Source organism: Equus caballus, chromosome 20, assembly GCF_041296265.1.
Source record: "Equus caballus isolate H_3958 breed thoroughbred chromosome 20, TB-T2T, whole genome shotgun sequence".
Taxonomy (NCBI): domain Eukaryota; kingdom Metazoa; phylum Chordata; class Mammalia; order Perissodactyla; family Equidae; genus Equus; species Equus caballus.
In genome coordinates, this window is record NC_091703.1 from 21482990 (window position 1) to 21495461 (window position 12472).

Below are 12472 nucleotides of genomic sequence, written 5' to 3' on the forward strand. Positions count from 1 at the left end.
CCACTGTGAACTTAAGAATTTGGAGTATCAATAGTATTTCCGTACTTAGTACTTGCCTGGCACCCATAAGTGCATAATTCACATCTGGGCAGGAGTACTCCCTGGAGAGAATTTTAGACAACATTTTGGGTGTTCTAGTGAAAGATAGCCTGAGCATGCACATGTGAAATGTACGTTGTTTTATTATAAATTACGTATCTTGTAGATCTCCTTTATATTGTAGTTGGAGCATTACGTTGATTTTTTTAAAAAATTAGGTGCTAGTAGGTTATATTATCCACCAATTTTCTTTCAGGATGGTAAAGTTACATTACAAAACACTTGTTACAGGGCAGTGTTTTGGGTCTGAGGTCTGTGAAATGAATAAGTTAAGTTGGAGTGTTTAAGGACTAGCCTTCAGTTATTTGTGAACCTTTCTAGCCCAGACTAAGTGGCACTAAATTACTTCTTTAAATTGTTATTGTTCATTTTGATCTGTGTTGGGAGAATGTGCGACAGGAAGCACGGGGTGGAAATGGCCACTGGTGCTTCAGAAAAATCACAGAACTTTCCAACCTTACTCTGCCAGACCCCACACTTCTCCAAACCCCCAAACCGCCTCCACCACCCTCCTCGGCATGGCGAATTTGCTTATACATTATTATTCAAATTGCGAATTTATTATACAACAACATATACAGGATTCTTTTCTAGCTTGCGGGTATAACAGAACAGATGGCGCAGTTCCTGAGCCCAGCAGCTGGAGGGGACCAAGGCTGCGCTCTGCACACAGTAGGAGCACCATAAACGTTGATTGACTGGGTTCACTGCGGCGGTTGACGCGAAGCCATCCACTCCCCAGGCAGTATCCTTATCTCTCTCCAAGCCCACATCCCAGGCCCGAGAGGCGGTGAGCCTGGAGCAGATGGCGAGTCCCGGGTGCCAGGTGTGCGCCACGCCCGGCGCGGTGGGGCACTGAGTTCTTTGGTCCCTGCCCCACCCCGCTCCACTCCACCCCTCCCCTCCCCTCCCCTCCAGCTTCCCCGCCGCCGTCTGCGCCACACGTGATGTCAGGCTGCGGCGGGATCCCGGAAGGGGAGGGCTGGGAGCGAGGAGATCGGGTGCCCGGCCGAGCACGCGCGTCCTGCGCCCGCCGCCCGCCACGCGCCCGCCGCCCTTCCCCTCTAACCCGCGTCACTGGTCGCCCTAGCGGGCTCCGTGCCTTCCCATCTCCCCTCTGCAACCAAGCGCCTTTCTTCCTCTCCCTCCCCTCTTCCCCTCGTCTCTTATCTGACATTTTGCTTCGCTTCCCTCTGCCCACTCCCCAGCGGGTTTCCCTCCCTGGCAGGCGCGCCCGCCTCAGCCCGCCCTCGCACAACCTCCAATTGTAGGTCAACTGGTTTGCTCGCGTCGGCTTCGGTTTGCTCTTGTTTAAGCGTTTTTCCATAAGTGAAATCAGCCGCTTTCCCCGCGGGGCTCCAACTGTAATTGCTTCTACTTGGCTGTTGGGTTGGGGGTGGGGATCCCGTGGGGTGTGCTCCCAGCCACGCCGTGTGCTGGGGTCACTAGGATGGTTTCGGGGCGCCCCGGGGTGGGGGAGGCAGCCCCACCTGGACGCTTGTTCCCGGGCCTGGCTGCCGCGGTGGTCCGCGGAAAGACAGAGACACTCGAATCCAAGGGGACAAAGCGAGCCGAACCCCTCCACGAAGCTTTGCTTCTAGTAACTACGCCTGGGGCGCAGCCTCTACCAGTTATTTACCTGTCCCTCTCCTCAGACCTGAAACCAGGGGCCGAATCACTAGGGGCATCGGGTGCACCCCTTGGCAAGGGAGCTTGGCACCCTGGGGCGCCTCGCGGCCCTCCCGGACTCCGCGTCTGTCCCCAAGCCCCGCCTTTCCCGCACGAGTGAGGGGCACTGAGTGAGGGCACTGAGGCACGATTGCCCCGCCGAAGTCCCTGGGGAGGGGACTCTTGAGGATTCGAGTGCAACCAATTGTCAACCTTCCTTCGCCCCACGGCTTTTTCCTTCCCCTGCCCGCCGCGCACACACGCCCTCCTCTGCCCCCTGCAAGAGACCAGGCTGCTGCAAGCTAAAGGGGCCTCAGCCTGTAGAGACAGGGGAGGGGATACCCGGCCGCTGGAGGAACGTGGTGTGCCAGCTAGAGCGTAGGTTCCAGACCCACAGCGCGCAGAGGGCATTTAGGCGTCCAGAGGGAAGGGTGTGGGCACGCGCGGGAGAAGGGGGCCAAGTGGCTGTCAGTTCCGGTCAGTGATGGAACCGGGCACCATCGCCAAAGGCCATGGGGACTCTGGGGGTAGGAGGATTGAGGAGCGTGCGGCCGTAAAACGACCCCCAGGCTAGCGGCGGCCGGTTGCCACTTCAGAGCGCTAGGAGCTCGCGAGGGCACGGGGGCGTCTTCATTGGGCTGCGTGTGCGCGCGTGCGCGCGCGTCTTCAGCTCCTTTCCCCATCGTAAAACCTAAACGGAAGACGGGTGTTAAAGTGCTGCTGACAGGATCGCCTGAAACATGTTTACAGTAGGAAAGACTTTCCTCCAAAAAGCACAGCCTGAGTCGATTCCAATTTATTTCCTCCCTGTCACTGTAATCGAAAGGCGAGTCTCGGCCGCCGCGGCGGAACGAGGCTGAGCGCCTTTAATCCTGGGCAGGCTCAGGGCAGAAAGGGCGCCGTGCCTGCGCTCCCGAGCCGCGGCGCTCGGCGAGGCATTCTGGCCGAGGGAGACCATTTTTTTAGGAGAAGGGGTGGCCTCTGCTAGTCGTGAAGGACCGCGCGCCGTCTCTCTGCAGCCGATCTCCGAAATCGAGAGTGGCTGGCGGAGAAACCGCGTTCTGACTCGTTCCGGCTTCAGCAAGATACGGCCATGGTAACGGATCATCTCCCAGCTTCAGTTACTAGATCCAAACGGGAGCTAGCCTTGGCTTCCCCGGTGTCTGGGAGCTTCCGATGAGTGAACAGGAGGCGGCGGTTGGTTGTCCTAAACTTTGATTTATGAGAAAAAAAAAATCATCAGAATTCACTGACACACCCTATTAACCGCTGCTCGTTTAAACTGCTACCTAAAAAAGGTAGTGGAGGGATGATAGGGGCTCGGGAGAGGAGGAAGGGAGAGAAGAAAGTCGTCTGGTCATCCCCACGTTTTCCCACGTCTCCGCGAGGGTGCAGGGAGGCTCAGCGCTGCCACCTGGCGGCTGCTTCTCCCCAGATTGGGAGCCGGCTGGCGGCAGAGGCAACCCAGGCTCCGGGTGGGTGTGCCTCGCCTCCGCCTCGAGAAATGGAGCAGAAGCTCGTATTATGCTTCAAATCTACGTGGCCCGGGCAAACACTCGTTTTCTGCTTGTTCTCATGAGAAAGTTGAGAGGAAAGGAAAAATGAGTTGGCATTGGTAGGAAGTGCTAACTCAAGGTGCTGGTCGCTGGTTAGAAGGGGAGCGAAAGTGGTTAATATTTATTAGAAACGCAGGGTGCTTATCTCTTAGGTTAAGTAAAAATAAATCTTAGATTTCATTTTACCCCAGAATCCTACTTTGATATTTTACAAGTAAGAAATCCTTCCATATATTATTTTTCAATACAACCCCCAAAAGGGAAGTTAGTTCCAATACCACTTCATCAGCCCAAAAGGATCAAGTACGAGTGAAGTTTGTCTGCTTGATTGAGAAGTAAATTAGCCTCGGGTGGAGGATTCCTTTCCATAAAGGGTGGAAGCGAAAAGCCTGGGGCCTTTCAGCTGACAAAGGCCAATAACAACAGATTTCCCAGGGTTTCTTCCCTGTCTGCTAAAGCAACGAAGACAGGGTTTTTTCCCTCTTTATTTTATTTGAACTGAACACTTGTCAGGTCAGACCAGTTCCTACAATCATACTTTCTATAACCGAGGCAAGGCAAAATCTAGCAAATCAGTGCAAATCCAGATTTGTTAAACTAATTTTCCTTCAGCTTTTTTCCCTTCTCTGCCATAGGAATGTATTAAGCAATAGGACAGAATCTTATTTCCCTCTAAACCCCATACCATTTCATGGCTGTGAGTTTTATGTTGGGCAGGTGTGTGAGAGCAGGAGAAAAGAAATGAGTTAGCAAATATTACATCTCAAATAGAATTCTATTATTTAGTGGGAAATAAATAAAATATTTACCTTAATTCACAATTTGAAATGTCTAACATCATTGCTCCTAAAGACAATTAGTCTATTATTCTGAAACAGGATTTTTTTTTCTTTGCAAAATTATCTTGGTTTACTGTTAATATGGCTTAAAGAGTAGCATTAAGAATTACTTCATGTACTGCAAAGCCAGCAGAGGGAACACTGAGTTCTGATTTAGTAGGGGCCACCAAATATCTGGTATTTGGGGAAAAAATGTCAGTAATGGAGAAGTGGTTACGAAGCATACGAAGTTAGGTAGTGAGAACACAGAAATCTTTTCTCGTTATTTGGTATTCAGAGGCCTAATACATTCCAGCCTGCACGTACTTAGTTGGTGAGGAGGCTGACTTTAATCAAAGGCCATTTGTCACATGGTTTCTTACATTTTAAGAGCACTACTGACACAGAAGAACAAACCTACTTCAGAAGTCTAAGCATTCATATAGACTATAATAATCTTATAAAGTCAGTGGAAATTACTAATACCATATTTCTTCAATTCTAAGAAGTTTTTCTTGTCATTTTCAACATCTCTGAACTAGGGAGATGTCTTACAATCAGGGGGATGTCACTGTTTCATTGGCAGTTTTTCTTCCTGAGTGACATGTAACAATGGTGTGTCTTAAAATCTATTTGATTTGTTGAAATACAGAAAATACATCTAACAATAGAAATAGGCCAGTGGCTATTTTTTTAGTACACACTTTTAAAAATCTGTGCTTTAAGCACAAACAAAATTACCATGACTTCTTTGATTAACTTCCACTTTTCCCCTATCATATTCAGTGGTGGAAGCATAAATGGCTTTTAGAAATATAATCAATTATATTGATACTCAGCTTGACTGAATTATCACAAACTACACCCTCAAATCATTAGTTGGTATAACTCCCAAAATAAATATAGTATTTATGTTTTTTTATTCTAGTGAAAATATTGATTTTATAAATAATAGACCTCTTAAGAGCAATTTTTATGTCAGATTGAGACACTGAGGGGTGTGTTCTGCTGTTTCAGTTCCAAGAAAATAAAATGCATGATAACACACCCAACTCTGTTATAGGCAAAAAGGGGGTCTGTGGGTTTTTTGTTTGTTTGTTTTTAAGATTTGTTTCCCCTTCTAAAAGAAAAAGTATATAACTTGGGTAGCTAATGGTCAAAAAATATTTGCTTTTACCCACAAAAACTTTCTGGCTTGTGGTTGATCCTTGGAGATCCAGTCAGATGTCTCCAATGAGTGCTCTTTCCAGTAAAATTCTAAATCTGACAACCTGGGCCTCTCGCCAGCCTACATACTTTAAACGTTTGACAAGATAAATAGAAATCTACTGCGTAGCACTAGCCTGATATGAATGGAAAGCTGACTTTATGTTGGGTTGGCCCTACCGAAGCACCTATCATTGGCCTATAGAAAGTTTACTAGTTATGGTGTTAGGGAAGAGCAATTTTTACTCGAATTCTGATTTTCACACCTTGGAACAAAGGTAATTTTTGTGGCCAAATTAACGTGTATTCTGACTACCTAGACACCTTTTTCTTTGCCACATTCTTCATCATGCTCTTCACAAAATTCCTATCTTTAAAAATCATTGGGACAACAGGGCTGGCACTACCATCCCACGATGGTTCACATCCAAGATCTGTGATAATTTTTTCACATCAGTGGCCATCCTCAATTTGAGTCTCTTGAACAACATGCTGCTTCTTCTAGAAGGAGTGCCTGGCATTTGAATTATCAAGGGAAAGATAATAGCATTCATTGAGGGCTTAATATACATTAAACTCACTGAACCCTCACAGGAACCCTATTTAAGTAGCTCCTGGTGTTCCCATATCACAGATGAGGAAAACCCCAGGGTTACAAAACCAGGAAGGACTAGCAGCCAGGGCTAATATAAACCAGAGCTTCCATTCTCCTCTGCTCCCGATTACCACCTCCTTCTACAGTTTTTTTTGCCTTAGCCTTTTAGTTCCATTTGATTCAAGTAACAAATATACAGAAGAAAATATACATAAAGGAAAGGAGGAGGAGGGTTTTGAGGGGAGAAGGATGGAGAGTGAAGCAATCTTTAATTCTGAAAACGTGGGAAACAAATATTTAGAGGGTCCAATCGATTCCCATCCTTTACCCACATCATCCTATACAAAACTCTATGGAAATTCTCCCATTGAGTTAATTATGGAACACACTGCCTAATGTGTTCCAGTGGAAAGCTCCTCTGTTTGGGCTATCCAGGATTTACAGGGGAGTTTAAATCATGAAATAACCATAGTTAACCCCTGTTTGGTTAGGAGAGCAAGTAATTATTGCAAAAATTCCTCTTCTCTGCCTTCCACAAACAGCACAAAAATTGCTCTGAAGGGATTTGCACAATACATCAACATCTGTGCTGTACCTAGAGTTGTTAAAATAATTGTGATGACAGGTGTCTAGGTACCACTTTCTTAATGGTTTTCAATATCCACTGATTTACTGTTGTGGCTTTCCCTCCCCCTTTTACATCCTTGGCTTTATGAAGGAGCCGAGGAACAGATTTTGCACCAGAGGCTGATTCTTTATTCCAATACTGAAAAGAACTAATAAAAATAATCACTTGGCTTTTAAGCAGAAAGCTTCCATTTACAGTATTTCACCCATACCCCCCCCTTCCAAGCCCCTTGTTATCTAACATAATGGTTAGAATACATTTCCGTCTCTCCCCTTAATAATTTCATGCATTAACATCCTCTTCACACCACACACACACACCCGCGCGCGCACGCACACACACACACAGCAAAAGGAAAAAAGAGGCAGCAGAAATCTCAGCTGTACTCCTAGCCCTTTTAAAAAGTTTGCTCTGTAAATTGGAATGAGGTCAGACATGGAGCTTCTCATTGCACGCGGAGATTATTATTGCATCGGGTTCCAAGCCAATGGGAAGCCCGGGGGAGGGGCTTGGCACGAGGAAGCGTTGGTTACAGCGGCTGATTGGCCGCGGCCAAGACTGTGGAAGGATAAAGAGGCGCGAGGCGGCATTGGGGTCTGCTCTAAGCTGCAGCAAGAGAAACAGTGTGTGAGGGGAAGCGGCCTGCTTCGCTCCCGGGTCGCTAGTTCTTGCACGCTCTTTAAGACTCTGCATTGGAGGAACTCTGCCATTACGAGCTCCCTTCTTGCAGAAGGGAGGGGAAAACATACATTTATTCATGCCAGTCTGTTGCATGAAGGCTTTTTGGCTTCCTACCTTGCAACAAAATAATTGCACAAACTCCTTAGTACCGATTCCGCCCACAGAGAGTCCTGGAGCCAGAGTCTTTTTTGCTTTGCATTGTAGCAAAGGGACTAAGTGATAGAGACTATGTCGCTTTCCTGAGCTCCTGAGAGCGCTGGTGAACTGGAATCAACTGCTTCAGGGGAAGAAAAAAAAAAAAAAAAAGACTTGCCTGGGAGGCGGCGAGAAACTTGCTTTGGAAGCTCAGCAAGCAGCATTCAAGAAACTCCTCTCCACTTCAACACGGTGACCAGACTCAGCCGAGAGACAGAGCAAACTACGGAACGGTGAGAGAGAGAGAGAGAGAGAAAGAGAGCGAGCGAGAGGGAGGGAGAGACTCTCCAGCCTGGGAACTATAACTCCTCTGCAAGAGGCGGAGTACTCCTTGCCCGCATCTTTTGGAGACTTTTCTCTCGTCGCCCGCCTCCGCCCCGGCGAGGAGTGGAGGGGCCCGCTGGGCCGCCGCGCGCGTCCTCCCGCCCGGCGTGTACTTGGCCCGGGGAACCCGGAGGGCCCGGCGATCGCGCCGCGGCCGCCGCGAGGGTGTGAGCGCGCGTGGGCGCCCGCCGAGCCGGGGCCATGGTGCAGCAAACCAACAACGCCGAGAACACGGAAGCGCTGCTGGCCGGCGAGAGCTCGGACTCGGGCGCCGGCCTCGAGCTGGGCATCGCCTCCTCCCCCACGCCCGGCTCCACCGCCTCCACGGGCGGCAAGGCCGACGACCCGAGCTGGTGCAAGACGCCGAGCGGGCACATCAAGCGGCCCATGAACGCCTTCATGGTGTGGTCGCAGATCGAGCGGCGCAAGATCATGGAGCAGTCGCCCGACATGCACAACGCCGAGATCTCCAAGCGGCTGGGCAAACGCTGGAAGCTGCTCAAAGACAGCGACAAGATCCCTTTCATTCGGGAGGCGGAGCGGCTGCGCCTCAAGCACATGGCTGACTACCCCGACTACAAGTACCGGCCCAGGAAGAAGGTGAAGTCCGGCAACGCCAACGCCAGCTCCTCGGCCGCCGCCCCCAAGCCGGGGGAGAAGGGCGACAAGGTCGGTGGCAGCGGCGGGGGCGGCCACGGGGGCGGCGGCGGCGGCGGGAGCAGCAGCGCGGGGGGAGGAGGCGGCGGCGCGAGCGGCGGCGGCGCCAACTCCAAACCGGCGCAGAAAAAGAGCTGCGGCTCCAAGGCGGCGGGCGGCGCGGGCGGCGGGCTCAGCAAACCGCACGCCAAGCTCATCCTGGCGGGCGGCGGCGGCGGGAAAGCGGCGGCCGGCGCCGCCTCCTCGTCCTTCGGGGCCGAGCAGGCGGGGGCCGCCGCCCTGCTGCCCCTGGGCGCCGCCGCCGCCGCCGCCGACCACCACGCGCTGTACAAGGCGCGGACTCCCGGCGCCTCGGCCTCGGCCTCCACCGCGGCCGCGGCCTCCGCCGCCCTCGCCGCCCCGGGCAAGCACCTGGCCGAGAAGAAGGTGAAGCGCGTCTACCTGTTCGGCGGCCTGGGCGCATCGTCGTCGCCCGTCGGCGGTGTGGGCGCGAGCGCTGACCCCAGCGACCCCCTGGGCTTGTACGAGGACGGCGGCGCGGGCTGCTCGCCGGACGGGCCGAGCCTGAGTGGCCGCAGCAGCGCCGCCTCGTCGCCGGCCGCCGGCCGCTCGCCCGCCGATCACCGCAGCTACGCCAGCCTGCGCGCCGCCTCGCCCGCCCCGTCCAGCGCGCCCTCACACGCGTCCTCCTCGGCCTCGTCCCACTCGTCGTCGTCGTCCTCCTCCTCGGGCTCCTCGTCCTCCGATGATGAGTTCGAAGACGACCTGCTCGACCTGAACCCCAGCTCAAACTTTGAGAGCATGTCCCTGGGCAGTTTCAGCTCATCGTCGGCGCTGGACCGGGACCTGGATTTTAACTTCGAGCCCGGCTCCGGCTCGCACTTCGAGTTCCCGGACTACTGCACGCCCGAGGTGAGCGAGATGATCTCGGGAGACTGGCTCGAGTCCAGCATCTCCAACCTGGTCTTCACCTACTGATGGGCGCGCGGGCTGGGAGAAGAGGGCCAGGGGGTGGGGGCAAGAGAGGAAAAACAAAAAAGTGGACAGAGAGAGAGTGGAAAGAGAAAAGGGAAAATGAAAAAAAAAAAAGAAAAGGAAAAAAAAAAGTGAGCAGAGCCGGCTTGGGCCGCATCCCGGGCGTCGGAGAGGAGCGCAGTGGCGCGTTTGCATCCGCGCTCCCATCCCCCCACCTCCCCGGCCGCGGGGACGCGGGGACGCGGGGGAGGCAGCGGTAGACGGGGGCGACCTTTCATTGTTGTTACTGGTGGTGGTGTTGATGGCGAAAAAGCGACTTCGAGTTTCCTCCCCTTTGCTTGAAGAGAGCCCCCCCCACCCCCGTTTTCCAACGAGCTTCCGGACTTGTCTGCACCCCCAGCAAGAAGCCGAGCTGGTAATTTTCTAGAGACTGAAGGAATCTCGTTCCTCTCTCATCGCCCCCTTGGTGTTTTTGTTTTGTTTTATTTTATTTCTTTTCTTGGTCAAGAGAGAAGGAAGGAAGAAAAAAAAAATCCAACGCGCCCCTGGGGATTTTGTTCTCAGCACCCCCGTCCTCCCCCGCTTTTTTTTCCCCCGAAGAAGACTGAAGGCTCCGGGGAGTGGAGTGTGACCGACGGCAGAGGTTTGGGGGTCGTGCAGGTTCGAGCGCCGGGACTGAGAGACTCCACGCTGGTGAATTCCCCATTTGGGGTTTTTTTTTTTTCTTTTACTTTTTCTTCCCTTTTTTTTTTTTTTTTTTTTTTCTTTCTTTCTGGCTCCTGCAGCCGGAGGAGGAGATGTTGAGTGACCGGCGCTAGGAAATGACCTGAGAACCTAGTTGGAAGCCACACCAGCGAGGGCGAGGGGCGGGGGAGAGAAGGACACGAACTGGCCTGGAAGGGGCTCCTAATAAAACTGAAATGGATTTGCACGTTCGGGAGAAGGTGGCGGCGACTCCGGGGCCTCCACCTCCTGCAGATATGAAATCAGTGAGGTGCGACTTCACAGGCCCGCAGGCGTGGAGGAGAGGAGACTTTGATGTGGTACCGGGGCAGTGGAGGGCGAGTGGTTTCGGGGAAAAAAAAAAAAAGATTTTTTTCTTCTCTTAATCGGAATCGTGATGGTGTTGGATTATTTCACTGGTGGGGTTAATATAGCATGTTATCCTGTCTATCTTTTAAAGATTTCTGTATAAGACTGTTGAGCAGTTTTTAAAATAGTGTAGGATAATATAAAAAGCAGATAGATGGCGCTATGTTTGATTCCTACAAACAAAATTATCACCAGCTTTTTTTCATTCTTAACTCTTTAAGGGATTCAAACGCAACTCAAATCTGTGCTGGACTTTAAAAAACAATTCAGGACCAAATTTTTTCTCAGTGTGTATGTGTTTATTCCTTATAGGTGTAAATGAGAAGACGTGTTTTTTTCCCCTCACCGATGCTCCATCCTCGTATTTTTTTTCCTTGTAAATGTAATCAGATGCCATTTTATATGTGGACGTATTTATACTGGCCAAACATTTTTTTTCTTACTTTGTCCCTGTTTTTCTTTCCTTTCTTTTGCTTTTTTTTTCTTTTTTTCTGCTTCCTTCCTTTCTTCCTTCCTTCTGTTATCTTCTTTATCTTTATTTTCTTTTTTTTTTTTTTTTTGGTAGTTGTTGTTACCCACGCCATTTTACGTCTCCTTCACTGAAGGGCTAGAGTTTTAACTTTTAATTTTTTATATTTAAATGTAGACTTTTGACACTTTTAAAAAACAAAAAAAGACAAGAGAGATGAAAACGTTTGATTATTTTCTCAGTGTATTTTTGTAAAAAATATATAAAGGGGGTGTTAATCGGTGTAAATCGCTGTTTGGATTTCCTGATTTTTATAATAGGGCGGCTGGTTAATATCTCACAGTTTAAAAAATCAGCCCCTAATTTCTCCATGTTTACACTTCAATCTGCAGGCTTCTTAAAGTGACAGTATCCCTTAATCTGCCACCAGTGTCCACCCTTCGACCCCAGTCTTATAAACAGGGGAGGGAATTAGCCAAACACTGTATGCTTTTAAGACAGACAAATTTTTTAAACAAAATACTATCCTGTCCAGAGGCTTTAAAACTGGTGCATTTACAGCAAAAAGGGATCCTGTAGCTTTAATTTGTAAACCACATCTTTTTTGCACTTTTTTTATAAGCAAAAACGTGCCGTTTAAACCACTGGATCTATCTAAATGCCGATTTGAGTTCGCGACACTATGTACTGCGTTTTTCATTCTTGTATTTGACTATTTAATCCTTTCTACTTGTCGCTAAATATAATTGTTTTAGTCTTATGGCATGACGATAGCATATGTGTTCAGGTTTATAGCTGTTGTGTTTAAAGATTGAAAAAAGTGGAAAACATCTTTGTACATTTAAGTCTGTATTATAATAAGCAAAAAGATTGTGTGTATGTATGTTTAATATAACATGACAGGCACTAGGACGTCTGCCTTTTAAGGCAGTTCCGTTAAGGGTTTTTGTTTTTAAACTTTTTTTTGCCATCCATCCTGTGCAATATGCCGTGTAGAATATTTGTCTTAAAATTGAAGGCCACAAAAACAATGTTTGGGGGAGGAAAAAAAGAAAAAATCATGCCAGCTAATCATGTCAAGTTCACTGCCTGTCAGATTGTTGATATATACCTTCTGTAAATAACTTTTTTTGAGAAGGAAATAAAATCAGCTGGAACTGAACCCTAAATCTTGACTTTTGTCATTATTATGCCCGAAGCTTGACATTGGGAGTGCCCTACCTGAGTAGAAACTACACCATCTGCCTTAGCTTTGAAACGAGTCAGTTCTTAGAGGAGCCTGTTACTTGCCATCTTCTTGGGGAGTGCTAAGTTCCTCTCCGCCAGATTTGGCAGGCCCTGACCCTGAAATGATGGCGTCAGCTGAATGTGTGTCAACTCTACACGCTTTCTAGGAATTTTCTGAGTTTACCATATTTAAATAAATGCCCTTTGTCTTCAATTTTTGGGGGAGGGGCAACGTGCACAAAATTCCTTACAGATGAAACTGGCTGGCTCATCTGTTTTTTA

The 12472-nt window shown here is 49.5% G+C and overlaps 1 protein-coding gene across 1 annotated transcript; it reads left to right on the forward strand.

The window, feature by feature from the left end:
* Positions 1–4209: 4209 nt before the first annotated feature.
* Positions 4210–12132, forward strand: SOX4 (SRY-box transcription factor 4). Its single transcript, XM_023624515.2, has one exon. It carries the CDS (start codon positions 7972–7974, stop codon positions 9403–9405), a length of 1434 nt encoding a protein of 477 aa, XP_023480283.1. The 5' UTR covers positions 4210–7971; the 3' UTR covers positions 9406–12132.
* The last annotated feature ends 340 nt before the right edge of the window (positions 12133–12472 follow it).

Coding starts and splice junctions, on each gene's coding strand:
- SOX4 (XM_023624515.2), top strand. CDS start 7,972: ATGGTGCAGCAAACCAACAACGCCGAGAACACGGAAGCGCTGCTGGCC.